At 41.6% G+C, this 21,317-nt stretch overlaps 1 protein-coding gene across 2 annotated transcripts; it reads right to left on the reverse strand.

Annotated features, from left to right (window-relative positions):
* TTLL1 (TTL family tubulin polyglutamylase complex subunit L1) lies at positions 1 to 21,151 on the reverse strand. 2 transcript variants are annotated; one of them, XM_064701728.1, is made up of 10 exons: positions 20,914 to 21,151; positions 13,994 to 14,126; positions 12,590 to 12,798; positions 11,236 to 11,416; positions 10,030 to 10,164; positions 9,754 to 9,862; positions 6,671 to 6,814; positions 4,461 to 4,547; positions 3,150 to 3,313; positions 1 to 1,606 (listed from the first exon to the last, which is right to left on the reverse strand). In XM_064701728.1, the coding sequence occupies exons 2-10, from the start codon at positions 14,104 to 14,106 to the stop codon at positions 1,477 to 1,479; spliced, it is 1,272 nt and encodes a 423-aa protein (XP_064557798.1). In that variant the 5' UTR covers positions 14,107 to 14,126; positions 20,914 to 21,151; the 3' UTR covers positions 1 to 1,476. The 2 variants fall into 2 exon arrangements, with proteins under 2 accessions (XP_064557798.1, XP_064557792.1); XM_064701722.1 differs by lacking the exon at positions 20,914 to 21,151 and adding an exon at positions 17,198 to 17,282.
* Positions 21,152 to 21,317: the final 166 nt, after the last annotated feature.

The raw sequence follows: 21,317 nt of genomic DNA on the forward strand, positions 1-21,317 counted from the left end.
TGAAGAGAGAACCAGTTAGATTTTATTTTAGTGGAATATACAAGATCAATGAAGACTGCTCGGAGTTACTCAGCCGACAGATTTCATTCTTTACTGCCAGGATTAACCCCAGATTCTGTGTAAGGGTATTGGTCAGCCCAGCCCACACCTGCCCTTCCTCCCCAACACAAGCTGCTCTGGCCACACTGTGTTCAGCTGTCCTGGAGACCATGGTTTGCTGCACTCTTCTAGGAGGATCTTCCAAAACAGGTGAAGTGGTGCAGTTGCAGGTGGTCTGGTTTAGATGTTCAAGAAACTAAAAACCCTGGGAGAGTTAAACTTTACAAAAAAGAATAAAAAAAGGAAGAAGGGGGAGGGAGGGAGAGAGGAGAATAAACCCAACCAATGCATTTATAAATAACCACCCAATATCTTGTTTGAAGTCAAGTGGAAGCAACAGCCAATCACAGACCCCACTAGTTTATTCATATGCTTTGCTGTTAGAAGACTGAAATATCCATTTTTATCTTTTGCTCCTAAGTTTTGGTAGCTAAGTTTTGCATCTTAGTTTTGGTAGCTAATCATCACAACTGTTAACATAGCTACCAAACATAGATTGCCATGTGCAACAATCTTTGTAAATTAAATATACAAAAATATACAGATATTTGGCTTATATACATGCATAAATACACTGAGAGATTCTGGTGTAAATAAAGATTAATCATCAGCTTCAAGCAATGAAATTTATCACAGTATCTTTGTTCTGTCTGTTTTTCACAGACATGCACTATCTCAAAATAAAAGTTAATGGCTAGTGAAACAGTCCATCAATATACCATTGAAATACTCCCTCAGTCCATAAAACTTCCTACTTTTAAAGAGTTAGGAGCTTAGAACACCTAAAGGAAATAAAAACCCCCAACCCTCAGCATATAAGGACTTGCTTTTCAATTTTTTAATACTGGTTATAAATCAATAGCTGCATTAACTGGCAACAGCCTCAAGTAGATGTACTGCTATTTTTTTCTAGTTGCTTTTCTTTTACTACAAGAATATGAACCACCACTGTGAAAAAATTAATGTTTACCACCATCATCCTTTTATAGAATCCACAGCTCATTTATTATAGGCAGGAAGGGATAGGCTACTAGAGGAAATAAATACTATCCAGAACAGCAAGGAGTTTCTTTCAGAATATGCATTTGAGTTGCCACTTTATAAATAAAGTTCTTGATCATTATTGAGAATTCGTTTATACAAATCATATAAACAGAACTGTATATACATACACACTCTATATCTATTGTAATAATTATCAGGTCAGTATATGTCTAGTACAGTTCCTGGGTTTTGAGCGTTTGTTTCACTTTTCAAAGGCTGTTTTATCTTCATTAGAATTTCCTACATGAATGTAGCAAAACATAGGAATCTGTTCCAAAACCTCAAGTTATTCTTGATGTCGTCCTACCAAGAGGGCAGCTGTTTTTTCTGTCATCACTTCCAGGTGGTCAGGACAGGCTTTCCTGAATCTCTTGCACGGCTTCCTTTGACCCCCGTGGGCTGCCCAGGACGGCCCCGCAGGTCGCGGTCAGTCCCGTCACTCTGCGCCATCTCTTCATCGTATCTGCAGGAGAGGAAACCCCTTCAGTGCCTCGTGCTGCTACACAAACAGCTCTGGGCCCTGTGCATTCTACTTCTACATTCTATTCTGCTTACTGTCTAGAAATGGAGTTTGATACAAGCTGCTCTGCATACGGCTTCATGCAGGCATAGCATGACAAGCAGCTATGAGTCTATGAATCTATAATTTTACAATACAGATCATCCTGAAATATCTTCAGCGCCAGTTTGAAAGAAACAAGTCATCTGGCAGCTTTAGTTAAACTCCCAAGCTTATGAAATTTTGTGCTTGTGAAGTTCCCCATGTACTTCTGCAGGTCTGTGGTTAAGCAGAACATGAGCCTGCTGCCAGTTCAAATAACTCCTGAGCTATTGCTTCAAAGGGAGGATTGTTAGCTGCAGCGTTAAAACTCCCCTGTTGCATCACAAAGAGAGAAGGGAAAGAATGAGATGAACTAAGCAGCCATGTGATCATACAAAATGCATCTGATAATATGTATTTGTAACACTTAAGCACAATGATGAGCGGTTCTGTAGATATCTACATCCATTATAGCCTCAGATAACCTCAGCATAAACTGACATTTCAACTGCTATGCAAATTCCAAGCAGAATTTGGTTATAAATAGGTAATTTTAATTAACAGAAGATAATACTAAAGAATTTTGTAGGAAAATCATAAAATATACTTAGTTATACTGTTTTATAGGTATTCATAGCTACCATGTGTACAACATTCATTAAATCTTAAATCCTAATTCAGACCACTTACATTTAACTGCTTTTACTAGCATAGAGTAAAAGTATTTAAGATGAGCAAGAACTAGTGGATCAGCTATGTACATAAAGGGCATTCCTGACATACTGAGCGACTGCACCACTAATGCTAAGAGAAACTATCCAAACATTTTCTCCAAAAAGATAAGAAACTGTGTCAGCAATATGGTATTAAAATCAGTGTTCTTCTGCATAAAACCAATCCATCCTAGATAAATCTTACAGACATTCCAATATAAAAAGTCTCAGTTTCCTTCATTTCTCTCCTTATAATACCAATCGAGGAAATTAAAAAATATCTGACAATTCTATGATTTATTATTACATTCATTATTCACAGGACTCAAGAGGCATGAGGCATTATTTCCATGAACTGAGAGAAAATTTGCATCAAATAACTTTTAAACCAGAACCAACTATTTTAACTGTTTAAGTACCATGTATATATTATCCTCCATAAAATTAAAGTTCTGCACATGTAGAAGGCAAACATTCTCTTTGCTTCTGTCCCTCAGTTCTAGCTGCTAGAAGCTCAGAAGGTGCAAGCAGGAGCTTATCAGGCAACATTGTCTCTGGACATGAGGCAAGGGAACTCTGCTTTAATGCAGTCCCACCTCCAATGCAGCTCCAAAGAAATGAAGTGGTACTTTGTGCCCATTTTTCATATCAGAATGAAGTTTACTTTATCTTTTTGGTCTACACTACACATCAAAAAAAAGTGAGCTGAAAGAAAACCATTGGCTTTTCTATGAAACACTGATAAAACTTACAAGACTTCATAATTGCCCAGAACCTCTTTTGGTGGAGATTTATTCCATTTGCAGTCAGGAATTTCCCCGTTAGGCACAGCAATGTTAAGCGTGTCATTAATAAGATTATACTTCAAGATGCGATCATTAGCGGTGCTGGAAGTAAGAGAAGGGGAAGCATTAACCTATAAAAGGGAAAAAAACCAGTATCAGTTTCTGGAGTGTTCTTCAAACAGCATGTGTGATGTCTGTGTGTGCCATACGGGAAATTGAGCCTTGGTGGCTCAAAGCACATCTTTCAGTTCCTCAGGCACTGGAAGGAATTCCCCACTGGGCATTTTTCGTTTTACTTAGACAGGAAAGTACCACTCTGTTAAGTGTCTGCAGCGTCAGCCTGCAGATTTCTGTTGGAGTGAGATTCACCAGGGTCAATCAGACAAGGCAGAATTTTTATTTAATTTTCTGTTTACATGGTTACAGACCCCATACATTTGAGTCCTTAAAATTTGCCCTGTTTACATGAGCCACTGTTGCCCACAGAAATCTGGGGCTCTCTTCTGGAAAACAACTTTTCTCCAAGTTCTTACCTGAGTTCTCCTGTTATATTGTGAGCTGGAGAGTGCTCTCTGTTCAAAGCACTGCATTGTATCTTGTTTTAATTAAAGCTGGGATTCATTTAACATATCTTTGTTCCCCATTTATTTTGGAGAAGTAAGTATCAGAGCGATAAACAGAATTTTTTTTTTATGAAGTTCACTTCAAATTAAATTGAGAAGGAAGAGGGATGGATAAAATTTATATTGAACATACAGAGCTAAAGTATATGTATGAAAGAGAAATTTATGTAAAAAATAAAAATCTTTCCAAATATCCTAATTATACTTTGTACGCCCCTTTTGTTTCCTCTTAATCTGTAACGTTAAGGCCATGACAGCATTTAAAAATTAAATTTGATGTTTTGCTCCATCAAACTTGATGGCCGTTTTTCAGGTACTGATCCAGTATTTAACAGGGCTGCTAACATTCAGACTGCCTCTGAAGTGCAGTTGATGCACTGGAGTTAGAAACCAAAACAGAAAGCCACAAACAAATAGAAACACCAAAAAAATATGAAAGAAAAGCCCATGGTAGCTTAGTCATCACATGAACTATGTCACTTTCCAGTGTTTTTCTTAATCCACTTACCCGATAAGCAAAAAATACTATCTAAAAAGAGGAAAGACTACATTAAAATCTACTTAGTTTTATTCCGTGAAATGAGAAGGAAGTTTTTTATAGAACATTATAGAAGGAAGGAACTTTTATAGAAGGAAGTATTTTATAGAACTTTACCTCAATTAGCCAGGGTTTAAGCTTGTCATCAATAATAATGTCATATCCATAACACTCAAAGCAGTGTTTATCATTATTCATTACAGGCTGGGGAAAAAGAAAAGACAGTAGTATGTATTAAAATCTACTCTTCAGTAAGTAACCCAATTACCTACTTTCTTTGCTAGAAATCACATGTAATGACATTATGAATCTTCTACAACACTTTTCAGTATTGTAACTCAAATATAAGCTTGCTACCTAGTAGGTTCAGCATTGCCTCTTTTTCTGAGGCTGGATGTAAATATTTCAATACTAATGATTGCACTGATGCCAAGTATTGAGTTATGTTAATTTTCCATTATGTTTCCATAGTGAAAATAAGTGGGTTTATACTTTGCAAAAGTAATAACTATATTTAAAGCCTGCACGCATCAGAAGAAAACAGAAAATTTGAAAATTTACAGCTTCATATAATTGTGAATTCTTTAAACTAAAGCAATTCAAAGACATTTCTTTTATTCTGCTGCTGTAGCTATGCAGAAATTTTAGGTCAAACAATTACAAAATACATTTAAAAATTTTAATTACTCAAGGTAAATATAACCCTAAAGCCAAGAGAGAGCAGGAATCAAGTTTGCTTAGATGCACATCCCCTAGAGAACCAGGAGCTTTCCAGCATCTGCATTATGCATCATATATGCATTATATAAACATTTGCAGTATGCACGGTATAATACTTTCTTCTACACGAAGCTCATTAGATCTTTTAGAGAAAACTTTGTGAAGGTTTCTGAGATGTTTTCCCCATAACTAATAATGAAGCTTTTCATTTCTTCAGGGACTGAAAGAGGGGAGGAGGAACAAGAATCTAATTACATGTGCCATTGTCAGAAGGACAGAGGAACAACAGATTTCATGCTCCATAATTTTTACCACTTCTCTTCTAAGGTTCTGCTATCATTTGATTATATCCCTTTTCTTCCCCCAAGCACCTTCAGATATGACTGCACAGCAGAGGCCAGGTTAAGGTGTGCTTCCCCAGCTCCCACTGATCCTGGCTGCACGACCTTGTCCCTGTTTCTCGTGCTGATTCTGGTATTCATCTGCTCCTTCCATGACTCAGCTTATTCCCCTGGCAGAACACCAAGCCATCAATAAAGCAAGGTAGTAATTGTCAGTGCACAAGTGAGCTGATTCAGCTCTAAATGGTGCCAGGACCAACCCAAAAGAGAGGACAAGACAATGTACTTGGGACCAGGAAAGTCCTTGGCAACTCAGTTACCCCAGCTGACTCCCAGAGTGGTACCTGCCCTGTAATGTGATCACAGAATATTACCCCAACACTAGAAAGTCACTCAAGCAGAGAACTGGCTGCTGCTTCTTCTTTTTTTTTTTTTTTTAATAAATTCATGATAACACTGTGACTTATGCATACAAGTAGTGAAAGTACATTATGTAACTCTGATGAGCTAATAGCCTTAGGTTTGCTTTGATAAACTGTCCTCCAGAGGTTTTTTTTCTTTGACACATTTGTTATTGCTGGAATGACATCACCCATTTTGGCAGAACTTAATACTATTCACAAGGGCAGTATCAAGTCATATTAAATAGTTCACAAATCCCTCAAGGAAAGAGATTTATTCACTCCTGCAAATATCCACAGACAGCTCAACCCACTCACCCACCCAAGATTCAGTTCCCTCATCTCAAGAGACATCAAGAAATCAAGAGATAAGAAAGCTGCAGAAATCAGCATCAACACCATCACTCAAAGAGAAGAAAAGAGATGCAGGGGTTTGAATGGCAAGCTCACTTCCATGGCTATGGGAAGCCTGCAGCTGGAATGGCTATGGGAAGCCTGCAGCTGGAATGGCTTTGGGAAGCCTGCAGCTGGAATGGCTTTGGAAGCCTGCAAGTGGAATGGTTTTGGGAAGCCTGCAGCTGGAATGGCTTTGGGAAGCCTGCAGCTGGAATGGTTTTGGGAAGCCTGCAGCTGGAATGGCTATGGGAAGCCTGCAGCTGGAATGGCTTTGGGAAGCCTGCAGCTGGAATGGCTTTGGAAGCCTGCAAGTGGAATGGTTTTGGGAAGCCTGCAGCTGGAATGGCTTTGGGAAGCCTGCAGCTGGGATGGTTTTGGGAAGCCTGCAGCTGGAATGGCTATGGGAAGCCTGCAGCTGGAATGGCTATGGGAAGCCTGCAGCTGGAATGCTATCGCTGGCAGCACTCACCGCAACCGCCTTCAGGGACTGCACAATGATCCAGTGGATTTCATCAAATAATTTGTTGGTGACTTCCTTCCCACGGGTGCTCTCCAGGTAGAGGCGTAAGTTACTCACTGTCCACTTGCCTCCATGGATATGGTTGTAATCATCCTGAAGAGTTAAGGAGTTCACTCAGTCTAAGATTTCAAAGTTGTTCAGCAGGTTTTTTCTCATCCCCACAAAAAGTCCCCTTATATTTACAAGCACTGCTCTAAAGACAAACCTGGCTAATTGTTCTTGCAGCTTCATGAACACCTTAACTTTGAACTGCCCTCTACATAAACAATTGCTTTTATTATAGCTTTAATATGCTTGTATCACACATCGTAAATAAAGTAATAAATCTTTGTTAGGAGAAAAAAACCTGGGTACTTGGACAGTTTTATACTAAAGTATGAGTTATGATTTGGAAATAGAAGTTTTGAAATGTGAAAGGAAAGAACTGAACATTTTGCTCCTCTGGGGATAAGGAAAAAACAATTAATGAGCAACAGCAGAATTTCACTGAAGGTAGCTGTTGTAAAATGCAGCACTTGAAAGTGTTTGTCTGTGTTTACTTATGTAAAGCACAATTTTTTTGTTCCCTGGTATCTTCTTAATGGTGCTACTGATAACAGCCACATTCAAGAACATAGTGACACCTGAATTGTTTTTAAAAGTTCAAATTTTCAAGTGATTCAGTACAAAACCCCACTAAGCATTGCTGAAAATGAACAGGGGGAAACAGGAGGATACCTTATGTTGTCTTTTCAGAAGCTATCAAGGCTGTGCAATATTTCTCTTTAAATGGAAAGACAAGAGCAAAGTGAGGGGTGTTCATACTGATGGAAAGGCACATGTTCAGTCCTCAAGGAACTCTCAGGATAAATGCTTTGTCCCTTTATAAAGTGTTCTCCTCAGAGCATTTCTGAGAATTAATGATTGTATGCCTGCTAAATTACAAAACACAATGCATGGAGCAGAAAAAAGCTCTCAGAAGAACAAATTCTGCTGCCCTCTAGGACAAGGTCAGAGAAGCACCTGTCTCATTATCAGGCTTTCTCCTATAGCTCCCCCATTAGCAAATTTGGAGAACTGAACAGTACAAATTAAGACCTGAAACATGGTTCTCAAGATTTGTTCCATGATAAAAATGTCATGACACCAGATTCCAGCAAGGGAACAGAGATCAAAGTTTCAGCCCTCTTTGCCCTTCAGATCAAGTACTCAAATCAAAACAGATTGCAATCAGGTAGAACTTTACATAATTACAGTTGTTTCATTAAAGACATTAAAACAAAGTGAAAATAATTATGTATAGGAATTATTGTTGTTTTGTTTGTATTACACACACAATTTTCAGGACCTCATCATACTTTTATAAATTACTGACAGCTCAAATCAGGTACAGTTTTAGAAGACTAAAGCTGTACAGTCTAAAAGCCTCCAAAGTTATAGGCACATTTAAAACAGAACAAATAGGATGGGTAACATACATTAAACTTCTCTTCTGCCTTTCTGCAAAACTGAACAGATATCAGTAGTTTACAATTTATAAAAAGCTTTTCAAATATTCTAGTAATAATTCCACATTCTTAGGCTGCTACTTCTGTACTCATTTCTGTTGCCCTTTATTCTAAGTGACGTCACCACCACAGTCCCTTCTCTTATCTGGGAAAAATCTTGAAGGCCATTCTTTAACTGGTAGAGAAGATAGAAGGGTGCATAATAACAAGGCATGTACCACATGCCTCACATCTTCTCTGCTACTGGCAACACCACCAGGAGTTTTTCTAAAAGTTGTATGGGACCTGCTTTCACCATAAGTAATTCTCACTGTGCCTGTGAAACCAAAACATGTTTGAAGTACTTCACAAAGCAGCAACTGAACAATAAAATGTTTGTAGTACTGAAAAATGGCATATTTGACCACTTACCCTGGTTAAGAACTATCAACATTATCATTTACATTGTTGTTGCAGCAATATCCAGACAAAAACAGTTCTGCTATGCTGCACATCTTATGGAACAGCACCAGAGAAGGCATATTAAGCAAGGTTTCAATTTAAGATATATTGCATATATCTTGTGTATGAGTGCATGTGTATACCTACATTAATATAATCAGGAGCATGTGTGTGCGTGTCCATACATATTATTTTCCATACCATTAAAATAAAGTTTCTGGCATTAGGAAGTGCAACAATAGAGTTTTAATGACTGTACCAGAGGCATGGTTTGTAAATCACAGACATCCGCTAAAAACACCAAAGGGACAGTCATTATCAAGTCATTCCCTGAAGGAACAAGGCTTGGGAAGTGACACTGTATCCCCATCTATGTCACCCCTGCCCCACTAACCTTCCCTCCCCACTGCTGAATTGCGGCCTGCTTTGACATAAGGAAGGGCTGTCAAAGCTCTCATATTTCCACATCAATATCAATGGCAAATTACAGGACAGAACTGTTCTGCAGGCAGAGCTCCAGCTTTGTCCATGCAAGAGGAAGCCACCAGATGGCCAGGCAGCACTTATTTATCTCAAGTTTGCAACTGCACGTTCCCTTTGTTTCCCACAGAAGGAAGGCAGGGGTAGGAGGCTGGGGAAACACTGGAAGAAGCTGGAAAATCCTGTGATGAGTAAGTGCTGGGAAGAAGAAATTGAATTAACTGCCAGAGAGAGAGAGAGGGAAGGGGAAATGAAGATGGGGATATTAAAGCACTATTTATAAAGTGCATAACCACATGATCCAAGCTCATAAATTTCATTGTTCAATTCATAAGTGAGTATGTTGCCTTTTAAATTAAAGGAGACCCCTGCTCTCAACTACTGTGAGCCAATACTGAAAATATCACACCAACTACAGAGCTGCAACTCATTATCTTGACTTCTGATTTGTGGTTTTCTAAAATGTCCACATTCTAAAATGTATTTATTTGTAAGTGCAAGGTGAAGTATATTAATTGCAAGATGATGAGGAGTATGACAAAACCTTTTGATTCCAAGTTTCTGGGACAATTAAAGAAAATCAGTCTTGCCACAAAAGAGCATCTAAGAAATCAGCACACTTACCCCATGTTTCTGAATGGCAACATTTGTAAGATGTACAAACATGTTATCCAGTTCACTTGTACTTGGTGTGTATTTCACTGTGCAAAACCGGCAAAACCCAAGCTTGTACCTTAAATGCAAAAAGTCATTAAAATGTGTTAAATCCCTGTGAGAAGCAAGGAAGTGAGCATCCTAGGATACCAGTTACTGGTTAAACTTCTTGTATAACATGCACAACATTATTTTGACTACACTGGACATTATCTCTAAACAAAATACAAAGACAAGCAACCTTACATGTAACATCTCAGTGGACGATAGGTAGACACCAAAACATAGAGACGAAGATCAAATTTCTTTCCACCAATTAGTAAGGGATTGTTGATGTAGAGTGAAATCACATAGGCTTCTTTGGAAGACTGAGACACAAACCTGAAAGACACAAAATGTCTCACAGTATGATATCTGCAACACTACAATCCTTGAAGTCTTTGCTTCTTTAGAAGTGTTCTGTAAATTTCGAGTTGACTGAAATCTTGCATCTTTTGCCAAGACGGTGTATAAAGTTGTGGAGGTTAATAATACACACTTGGCATCAGGCCTTATTTTATAAAAAAGAAAAGGTGAAAATACTGTAGAGATGACCAAGATCAATTACCCATTTAAACTCACACAGTAGCTGACCAAGCCATTCACAATGCAGCTCTACAAGCCAGCCTTTTTCCCTTAAAGAGAATTTAGAGCTTGGCACAGTCCAGACAAGCAAAAAGAATGTAGTGCATTACCTTCATTATTCAAGGTCTTGTACTACTGGAATATTTGCATTTCTGCTTGGTGTGCAACTGCAAACCACTGTGAAAAGTTAATATAACTTTCAGATTGTGACATTCTTCAGATTCCAATCAGACAGGGGGAAAAATTCTCAAATGATATTTAGCCAGTCACTTGGTCACAGGAAAAACCATTAGTTGTGTGATCAAAACTTCTAGTCAGAAAAAACATAAAATTGCTAACCTATTTCACCCATTTGGAAGGAGATCATCAACATGAGGTATATTATTTTGTGTTCCAAAAGGAAAATACATTTATTTCATAGAAATGCATTCATCTTTTGTACCAATTTAAAAAGTGATTTAATATATATTAAACAATTATTGAAATTGCTGAGGGGAAGATTTTTCTCTTGCTTCCTGTTATTTAATACTGTGAAGCAAAACAATTTCTTTCTGTGCAAGTTTTTCTCCAACAACACTGAAAGTAATTTTATAAAGAATATTAATTGAACAGTTCTGTGTACGTCCTCATACCAAAACAAGCTGCATTATAACCTGTTGAAGGAGGAAGCCAGATAACAACTGAGATTAAATGCAAACCTAACTATGAAACGACAAAGCAATCATAATAATAATGGCATACTTTTCCCATGCATCAGGCAATCAGCATGTTGATGCAGTTCACCTAATTACAGAAAGTACAATAAAGGGTTTGGTTTCAAGTACTTACGAAGATGTTTTGCTGTCTCGAGACCATTTTTTTATTTGGGAGAGTTTGTTGATTAGAAATATTCCTTTTCCTTGAGCTTTGCCACAAGGTTTCATAATCCATGTGCTGGAGGGATTCTTTCTGAATTCTTCAACAAAGAGATTATAATCGGCAGGAAGCATAAAAGTCACAGGAACAAAATCTGAATTAAGGAGGAAAAAAGGGTGCACAATTAAAGACACTCTACCTGATAAGGCTACTGACACATAAAGACTAAAAAAGCAAAGTTCTGTATTTTCAGTTTTCTAGTCTGGCATGATCCACCTTCATTAAGACTCATGTTGCTTTTTATCTCATTTCCATACTAGTTTTTACTTAAACAATTGCAAAATGTTGCACAATGCTAACTTCAAAGTAATAGATTCTAATTCACGTGAATAGATTTTCTTCTTCCATTTATATGCTGTGCCATTGCAGTATTAGATACCATTTCAACAAAACAATTAAAATTTCTCAATTTCCTTGATCAGCTTCCACCATTCTTTATCATGCTCTGTGCAGGCAAAACTCCCCTTTGGCTCAGTAATTTTTATTTCCATGTAACTCCCATTATTCTTAATTATTATATCTTATTCTGAACTCCTATTATTCTGCTTTGCTCCCACACTTAGTTTTACCATGATTACTGAAACCTAAAGAAAAACATTTCTCACTTTTTGCTATTAAATTATCTTCAACTCCATTCTTGAAGACCTGCCGTCTTACATGGATGAAGTGTTTTCATTTCACTTTTCCAAGATGTAATTCAACTCCACATATCTCACTCTGTTTCACTTCAATACTTTCTGACCCCCAAACCAACTCTGCTTTCCTCATTTCCTCATTCATTAGTTTTGGGGTTTGAGTTTCTTGGGTATTTTTTTTTGTCTGGTTTGCTTTTTATTTTTTAGCTGTCCTTATTAGTTCCCCATCTTCTCCCAAATTTCCCCTCTGAGGTGTTTGTTCATTCAGTTCTGTCTAGAGTCTTCCTTCAAAAAGGTTTAGTTGTTGCTCCATTGTAAGATTTTCACATACTAGCTTTTCACTTTTGAATTAAAGAAACTGTAACCCTCTCTTATGTGAAGTAACAGAGCCCTTTGGTTTCACCACTAACCTAACTGCAAAGTATCTTAAACCCACAATTTTCCCTCTCCAAAATAACTTTTGAGAAATCCCAAATGAATCAAACCAAAAGAGGAACAGAGCACTTCAAGGTAGCCACTTTAATGTCATAACACTCCAGAGGTTCAGTGCTTCACACACAAAAAAGCAGGTTCTCTTCCAATTATTGAATCTCTAAGAAAAGAGCCGAATGCTGACAATAAGAACAACATACCCAAATAAATATATTTCCCATTTTCATCCTTTTCTGCAAGAGGACTTCCTTCTTTCTCAAGTTCTTTTCTGTATCTCTTGATATTCTTTACCATCAAATCTTTTCTGGTCAGCTCATAGTGGTTTGGGAAATGATTGACAATTTGGTCATCGGAGAGGCGGTAACCGGTTTCCACACTGAACACATTTCTGATTGTTTGGACGCTCATCCTGAAACCAAAGACAGACACCAAGTGATTTCTCTCAAGAAACACACTTCAGGACGACAAATCAGAGATCTTTTCCCTCCAATTTCTTCATCTTTTCTCTCTCTTGTTTCATTTTATATTTAATATTTTGCTGCAGTGACAATCCAACATATCCTGAAGTTCTATTAACAAAGCAAATGAAATCCTGCTGAAGGTTTAATCAGTCCCTCCACAACCACTGAAATTGGTGCAGGAAGTGAGGACAGAAAGATGACAAGTGGGTCCTGCTGGACTCTGGCTTGTTGATAGTCAGGTCAATCCCCAGAAGGGCCTAAAAATGACTGAAGTGCACCCAAAAGCTACAGAATCCTCTTTTAAATCTGTTACTTCACACTCTTGAAACTCACCTTTCCTCATCAGAAAAACCACAAACCAACCTCTTATTGACTGCCTTGCTAACTGGATTACAAAAGGAATTCAAACATATGACTTGAAAACTGGTTAAGAGATCTTGCTAAAAACACCTGTGTCGTTGAGTTATATACCAGATAAAAGTGCTGCAGTGACAGGGTCATTAAATCAGTTATCAACTACACTTTTCACAGAAGACAAGAACAGGGACATAAATACAAAGAATTTTCCATATTAGATGTCTCAATGCAAAAATTTAAGAATATTTTCTGAATACTAGCAATCTGCTACATTATCATTTCAGAAAGAAAAAAAACTAACCCAAAACAATACAACACAGCAATTTCCATGAGTGTTTCCCCACTCTCCCAACTGCATTCCAAAAGCATGAGCAGATTCCTGCCCATTTAGATTCCTGTCCATTTAAATAAGTGGTTCACAAAGGGTACATTTGGCAGCACAAACTGCCATTCTGATGCATTTGAAAGGAACATCACAAATAGTTTCATTTATTTAAAAAGCACTGTTTCTGCCCATTAATAGATTACTGCATTCTAGGACAGCATTTCATGGGCTTATATTAAACAAACATCAAATCCAAAGATAATTTACTCTCCTCCTTTTACCACAATCTTGGTCTAATTTCTCATTCACTCTCAGTATTGACATGTTGAATAGTTAGCCTGAATACAAATCATTATCATGAAGAGAAGGAAAGTACAGTTCATTACAGAAGTTTGGACTCTAGTAACAGGGCAAGCCTCTATAACACTGATAAAAGAAATTGGGAATTATAGCATACTTACCAATAAAAATTCCAGTCTTCATTTTCTGCCACCTGAATCCATCCTCTTTTTTCAAAGTTGTTTATTAGAACAGATTTTTCTATGTCAGTTACCCACTTTACTTTTCCTGCCATTATCCCAAAGTGGAATCAGCCTGTTCATACAGAAAATTTTAAAGTTGAAAATAGGAGAGGATACAGGGAAGTAAAAGCAGAAGAAAAGTGGCACCTAGAAAACATTTCTACATAAGTATTATCAGCTTAAAACCCAAGGGAAAGAACACCTAGGCTCCGACTGAAACCCTGCACTTCTCAGCTGGAGAACTGCACACAAGGACACTGGTTACAGGGAGGGTTTTCACACTCCCCATCTTTTATAAACAGGCACAAAACCCTCCCTTAAATAAACTACTGACAGAACCCCCCTATTCTACATTGAGTAAAGTTTAAAGAACCAATACAGACCTTGCATTGGTTTCAGACCTTGTTTCTAACTTAGGAACATATATTTTTGCTTTCTTTTGAAGCAGGAAGTTCATCTGGTTCACGTGGCGCCTGTAGAATAAAAACCCATGATTCCAAGAGAAATCCCTTACATGCTCTATCAACAATCAAGACTTGCAGTACCTCAGGGGAGGGAACTAAAGTGACTGACCTTGCAACTGGTGCCATTAAACCCTTACAGGAGGATTTCCCTAAACGTCAGGCTGTTAGTTGGGCGCTTCAAGCTGCAGTTCAGCTCCTGACACCAGATGTCACTTTCTGCATTAGATCTCTCACTGGCCCAGCTCAGCCTTTTGTTAGGATCACTGACCATTCTGGCAGGAAGGGACCCCAGCAAGTCCCCTGGTTCAGCCTCCTGCTCAGCACAGGGTTAGCTACGAGGTGTGGACAGTTTGCTCAGGGCTTTACCCATTTATGCTTTGAAAAGCCCCAAAGACACAGCACAGCTTCTCTGGGCATCCCATCCCACTTCCTCACTAACCTAATGGGGGTAGGGGGTGATTCTCCCTATATTTTTATTATTTTCCCTAGATTTGTTATTATTTCTTACATTACTTTCCCAAGAATAAAACTCACTATGCAAAGGAGTGGGAGGGAGCTGGGTTATCACACACCCACAAGCAACATCATCTACTGCCCCTTTTACACACAACTTTCCATTGAAAAGGAAATTAAAACATAAAAGCACCTTTACTAAATGTAGTAATGTAATTAATGAATGTTAATTCAATTTCATAATAATGCCATTTCTGCAAGTAACATGTTGGACTGGAATTCAAGGTGTCTTCATTTTCCAGGACTAGACATGGGAATGTACATTTGCCACCAAGCTCAGGCCCCTATTGTTTCTTTCTATAATCCCACACAGACTATTTATCCTGTCAAATCCTACAAAGCCAAAATGTTTACTAACAAACTTCAATTTGAGAAAGTTTAGGACACATATATTTTTATTCATGTTGGTAAGCAATCTGAAATCAAGCTTGGATAGAAAAGAGTACACAAAGGCTCAGGGTCTGTCTTCCTGTGTGTAGACCTTAGTTCTCCAAGGTCATGATCTTTCTCTGGGTCTTCCAGATTTTACCAGAACAAAAGTAAATGAAACAATTAATTTATTTGTACTGAAGTTGGCATAACCCATCATCAGTGACTCAGTAATACCACACAGCACCTTGTTGTGGTTTTAAAAGTTCAGGGATTAGTCTGCTGCGATACAATTGTCCCTTCAAAAGGAAACGCATTAAAGGCTACAATGGTATTAACCAACCACAATGTAAACTTTTCAAAAGCCTTTAAACCAACATTCTTCACATCTCCAAGCTACCTCAAGAGGTTCACCAAAATTCAAACCTAACATTGTACCTGTTTCTCTGACTCCTTGAGCAATTCATACAGGAAGGTGAGCTGAAATTAAGCCAGAGCTAAACACTGGAGACAGCTTTTACCAGAAATCAAAAAAAAAAAAATTACAGGAGCACAATTCTTTTCCTGTTTTGGGATCTCGGTGCCTCACCTATCCCTCCTGCTACAGAGGAATCGAAAGCAGACTGAAAATTCATCCTTGGTTTCTGCAGAATTTAATCAATCTCAGATGATGTTTAAGTGGCCTGTAAACAAAATCCTCCAATTTTGTACAAATTGATTGCTGAAACCCACAAACAAGAATGCACAACAAATAATATAATTTTAATACAATGTACTTTTCTAGAGGAATCCTCTAACATGGAAAGAGGTATTCTAGATAATCCAATGAGATTCCACAAGATAGATGCACACATTCACATCACAAAAGATGCACACATTCAAACTTCTGGTCAGCTGAGATCCTTAGTTTCACAAAACATCAAAGAGCTGCATAACACAGCCGTAGCCTACATATTTGTATTAAGTCACATCCTTCACGAAACACCAGAGCTCCTACTCAAGAGACAGCAGACGTGACAGAGGCACAGCAGGCCTGTCACTTCTCCAGAACAGGGCCTTTTCTGCCCAGACTGCTCCCACGGGCAGCAGGGAAGCCTGGCAGCAGCCTGACCCCCAGGTGAGATCTCTGGCTCTGGTACAAATCGATGAAATGAGACCCAAAAGCAGCCTGGTTGGCATCACCGCCACTCTAAGGAGCCCGTGGTGCCGATGATGGCAGACTTCACACCGCAAAATAGGGGTGAAGCTGCACCTCCGGCACCCGACCCAGCAACCGCTGCTTCCTTCCAACAGTACAAACTGTGCTTCATTATTTTTACTACTGGAAAATCCACTTTGGCTGTGCCATCAGAGGAGGCCAGGAGGGCCTGCTGCGAGATTCCCGAAGCGTTAGGGAACCTCCTAGGGAGGAGAAGGAGCCCAAGACTCAAAGAGCCACACGGCTGTGTGTGCCCGGGTGTGTTTGGGGTGATGGAGGGGTGTGCATTTCTGTGTGCGGTGGTGTGTTTGTGTGCATGCGTGGGGTGTGTACGTGTGGGTGTCTGTGTGGATGTCTGTGTGTGGGGAAGGAACGTGTGTGTGTGTCTGTGTCTGTGCGTGTGTGCATGTGTGGGGATATGCGTGGGTGTCTGTGTGTGGGGGTGTGGATATGTGTGTGTGTGTGTGTATGTATGTAGGACAGGTACGGGGCTGTGGAGGAAGGGGATGGGACTGGGGATGTGTAGAGGCGCTGTGGGTGTGTAGGGGGGATGTCGGGGAGGGGACGGACACCCACGACCCGCCCATGCCCCGCGCTCACCTGCCCGCGGGAGCGCGGCCGCCGCTCCCCTCACCCCGGGCCGTCCCCGCCGGACGCCGCCATCGCCCCGCCCGTTCCGGCCGCCGCCCCGGGGCGGAGCTGTGGGGCCGCCGCCGGCCATGTTGTGTGCGGGGCGGGCCGCGGAGCACAGCGAGGCCGGGGCCGGCCCTTCCCCGAGGGACGGGAACCTGGTGCAGTCCCCGACGGGGAATCCCCGAACCCCGCCCAGCCACCTCAGGGCTGTCCCTGCTGTCTGGGGCTGTTTTAGTCCAAGCGTGTGCGACTTGGGCCTGCCCCGTCCTGAGGAAACAAGTCCGTAACAAACATCAGTCCATGAGTAAATGGGGGTTTGTTAAAGTTCCTAACAAACATCAGTCCATGAGTAAATGGGGGTTTGTTAAAGGCTATCGCGTGACAAAACCTTCTCGGATATTTCCACAATATAAAGCCCCCAGGGACACTGGGATGTCAAAGCTCAGGTCCGCATTTGAGCCTGTCATATGCTAAAATGTTCCTCACCCTAGAGCGGCAGGAATAGCTGCTTCTGTACGGATCCTGTTCAGAGGAAGCAGGCAAATTTTCACCCAAAATATTTAATCACAGAACCCCAAACTGGTTTGGGTTGGAGGGATCTTAAAGCCCATCCCACTCTGCCCTCTGCCATGGGCAGGGACACCTGCCACTATCCCAGGTCGCCCAGAGCCCCATCCAGCCTGGCTTTGGGCACTGCCAGGGATGGGGCAGCCACAGCTGCTCTGGGCAACCTGTGCTGATGAAAACAACACTGTGGTCAACAACTCTAATTAACTCAGTGAGAGCTGAGTGAGAAAAATAGTGCCTAAGAAGATATGTTTTAGTTCCTGTGCAGAGAAGCCTGATCTACGCATACAAAAATCCTTCCAAAAAGAGATTATTAAGACACCTGCCATATATGACGGTCACCAACATTCTGTGATGGGCTTGATGCAAAACAGTAAGATACTACAGAGTGAACTCCAGAGATCTGAAAAGTCTTTGAGGGAGACTCTGTAAGACAAATTACACCTAATACTTATTTTGTCTCTGTAAGACAAAATTACTCATTAAAAAATAGATACAGTAAGACAGTAGCTGAAATAAACAGTTTGCAGTGTGTTGGAGTACAGCAAATTCATAAGAGCCTTAATTCCCCAAATAATCTGAGTGGAATAAATATACATTATGATTTCCTGGGTGATGCTACAGTAATAGGCTGTTTCAAGGATGCAACTACAAGGAAAGAGTTAATTTAATAATTCATATAACCAGAGCTATTAAATATTCCCTAGTTTAGCTATGAAAGCAGCTGCAAAATGCAGTGTCACGTGCATGGCCACGTGCAATGGAAATTTCCTAGCACAACAATACCTCTGGCAGCAGAAGAGAGCAGCCTTCACAGCCTTCCTTCTGTCGAGAAGGTATGTCTGCTGTGGCAGCTGACAGCTAGGAAAGTGAGCCTGCATCTTCATGCTGGTCAATCCTTTATGTTCCTGCATCTATCAGACTTCAGAGGAAAGCTGAAAGGAAGTTCACTTTTTAAATGTATTAAATATTTCATTAAAGACAGAAACAGTTGTTATGTTGGTGGTTGGTTTTTTTGGGGGGGAGGGGGGTTTGTTTGGGGTTTTTTGTTTGTTTTTGTTGTTGTTTAGATTTCTTAATTATAAGAGCTTTTTACCTTAATTCACCAGTTTTTAATTGATGTTACAGTTTCATAGCATTAGATTTTTTTTCAGTCTCTCTGAAATTTACACTGACAGTATTACATCACAGCTAATAATAGATGCTGTGGTTTTCAATATTAAGGCATCTGCACTTTTTAACATTATTGTTAAAAAAAGGGAAGTGGGGTGTAATTTGAGAGCAGCTCGGTGGTGCTCACTATTATTGTATCAGGAAATGCAGTGGCAGCCCTGGTGTGCTATCTTTGTGATGGAAATGACTCCTATGATGACATTTGGGTATTTTATTTTAAGCTTGAGGCAACTCACAAGGTTACCTGTATGTGCAAAATTCACAAGTGTCAAGAGAGGAACTTTTACTGATTTGAAGTGGTAAATACAAGAATGGAAATATCAGAACTGGTGAATAGAAGAAAGTCGTGGCAAGCAGTGACAGTGCAGAGGTTAATTTACCTTTTATTATATTGTACCTTCCAGGCAATTTTCTTCCAGCATGTGCGAATGTAAACACTGTACAGTCCTTGGCATGAGTTGGAAGATAAGCTTTGTAATGTTCATTTTACAGATGAGTAAACCTCTTGTACGGTGCTTGAAGGGGGGAGACAAGGGGGGTTCTACTGCACCGTGCTGAAAGAAGTGGTTTGTATAAGACACACGGACACAACACAGGCAAACACTTTTATACATTTAAAGACTTGGCCAGGAAAGTCTTAAGGGCATCCCAGGTCCAGGTGGAGTGATGTATCTATGTTGCTGTTCTGCTTCTCCTGGTGTTTACCTTCACTCAGAGAGATGAAATGAGATCATACTATAAATAGAGGGCAAAGTCCGCTCTCAAACATTACCTGGTGTAGTCTGCTGTTTGACATGACAATAAAGTGTGGAGCAATAGCGGGGCTGGCTCTTTAGAGCTCTTTAGCAGTACACTGTGCTCTCTAGTGATGGGTGATACTGACTGAATCACAACACTGCTATCACCAGCACAAAAGAAAAACACCGAAAGTCCCATGACCTCACTAAACCTTTTGGGCAAGGTGTCAGTAGCGTTTCAGAGGATCTCTCTCTTTAACCTTTCAGTAACTCTGCATTGGCTGTGCTGCCAGGGCTTCTGTTCTCTGCTCCAAGCCCTTTTCCTCAGGTGCCCTCGAGACAGCCGGGGATGCAAGCGTATTTTTGTTGCTAAGCTGAACTAAGAGGAAAGCCTGCTCCTCCCTGTTTAAAAGTGAACACCACCACATTTCCAAACCAAAGCACTGCGCGGGTTCCACCACGCTCAGCGTACTGTAAAAAAAAAAACCCACATGGGCCTACTGAGAGACAAGGGCAGCCATTTGGAACAGGGCTCCTTCTGCAAAAGGTGTCCGCAGGGCCTGCTCACGCCACTTGGCATCTCCATCGGAGCGGCAACGCTGGTCGTCACCAGGGGGTCGTGGTGACCAGGGGGCCGTGGCGGCCAGGGGGCCGTGATGGCCAGGGGGCCGCGGTGACAAAGTGCCGCGGTGGCCTCGCAGGGGTCCATCCCACCACGGCCGCTGTCCCACCGCGGGGCGGTTCTCGCCCGGGGCCATCCCGCCCCACGGGCTCCCCCCGGGGCGCAGGGCGCAGTCAGCCCCGCTCCCCCCCGCGGCGCTTCCCGCGGCGCCGGCAGCGCCAGGGCTGGCGGTCGGAGGTGGCCGTGGCGGTGGCGGCGGTGTCCCGGCGGGGCGGGGCGGCGCGGCCGGGCCGGGCTGGGGCGGGGCGCGGGCAGACAAAAGGGGCCGTCGGGCAGGATCACCGCCGAGAGCGGCCGGCGCGGGGGGCGCGGGGAGCCCCCTCTGCTGACGCTGCCGTGTGCCCGCGACGCGGCGGGGACTGCGGGCCCAGGTGAGCGGCGGGGCCCGGCGGGACGCGGGCGGCGCCTTTCCGCGGGGGGAGCGGGGGGAGCCCGGCCGCGCTCGCCGGGCAGACCCAGGCTGCGCTCCCGGGGCTCTGAGGGGTGCCGGGGGCTGCCGGCGGTGCCGGGACCCGCCGCCTCACCTGTTCTCCGGCCCCGCGGCGCGCCCCGGGCCGTTCACGGGCAGCACCTCCGCATGTGCGGCTCCGGGAGGCGAGATCGATGCCCTGTAACAGCCGCGGCGGGCGGGGATGGACGCTTTGCCCGCGGGCGGGAAAGCGCTCGGCCCCGGCTGCTCGGCCCCGGCAGGGACCCGCGTCCCTCCGAAGGATGCTGCGAGCACCCGTGCGCTTTGTACTCAACTACGGTGTTCTAAGCAAATGAAGAACGGAGTGCCTGTACTTTCACTCTTAGCAAAGCAGGAAATAAGCCCTCAAAATAAGTCCAAGATATGTAGCAAAATATGCCAGAGTTAAACATAAAATATCCCTGAATAACTCGTTTACCATGTCTGTGTACGTTTAAAACGGTGCTGTTGATGACAGGA

This window comes from Zonotrichia leucophrys, chromosome 1A, assembly GCF_028769735.1.
Source record: "Zonotrichia leucophrys gambelii isolate GWCS_2022_RI chromosome 1A, RI_Zleu_2.0, whole genome shotgun sequence".
NCBI classification, from domain to species: Eukaryota; Metazoa; Chordata; class Aves; order Passeriformes; family Passerellidae; genus Zonotrichia; species Zonotrichia leucophrys.

What these genes read in the sequence shown, in the direction of transcription:
- TTLL1 (XM_064701728.1), bottom strand. Translation starts at nt 14,106, where the DNA reads ATGGCAGGAAAAGTAAAGTGGGTAACTGACATAGAAAAATCTGTTCTA. An exon ending in TTGCCATTCAGAAACATGGG is followed by an intron (nt 6,815 to 9,753) that starts GTAAGTGTGCTG and finishes TTAACTCTTCAG; the next exon opens with GATGATTACAACCATATCCA. An exon ending in TTAAACCCTGGCTAATTGAG is followed by an intron (nt 3,314 to 4,460) that starts GTAAAGTTCTAT and finishes TCCCTTTTATAG; the next exon opens with GTTAATGCTTCCCCTTCTCT.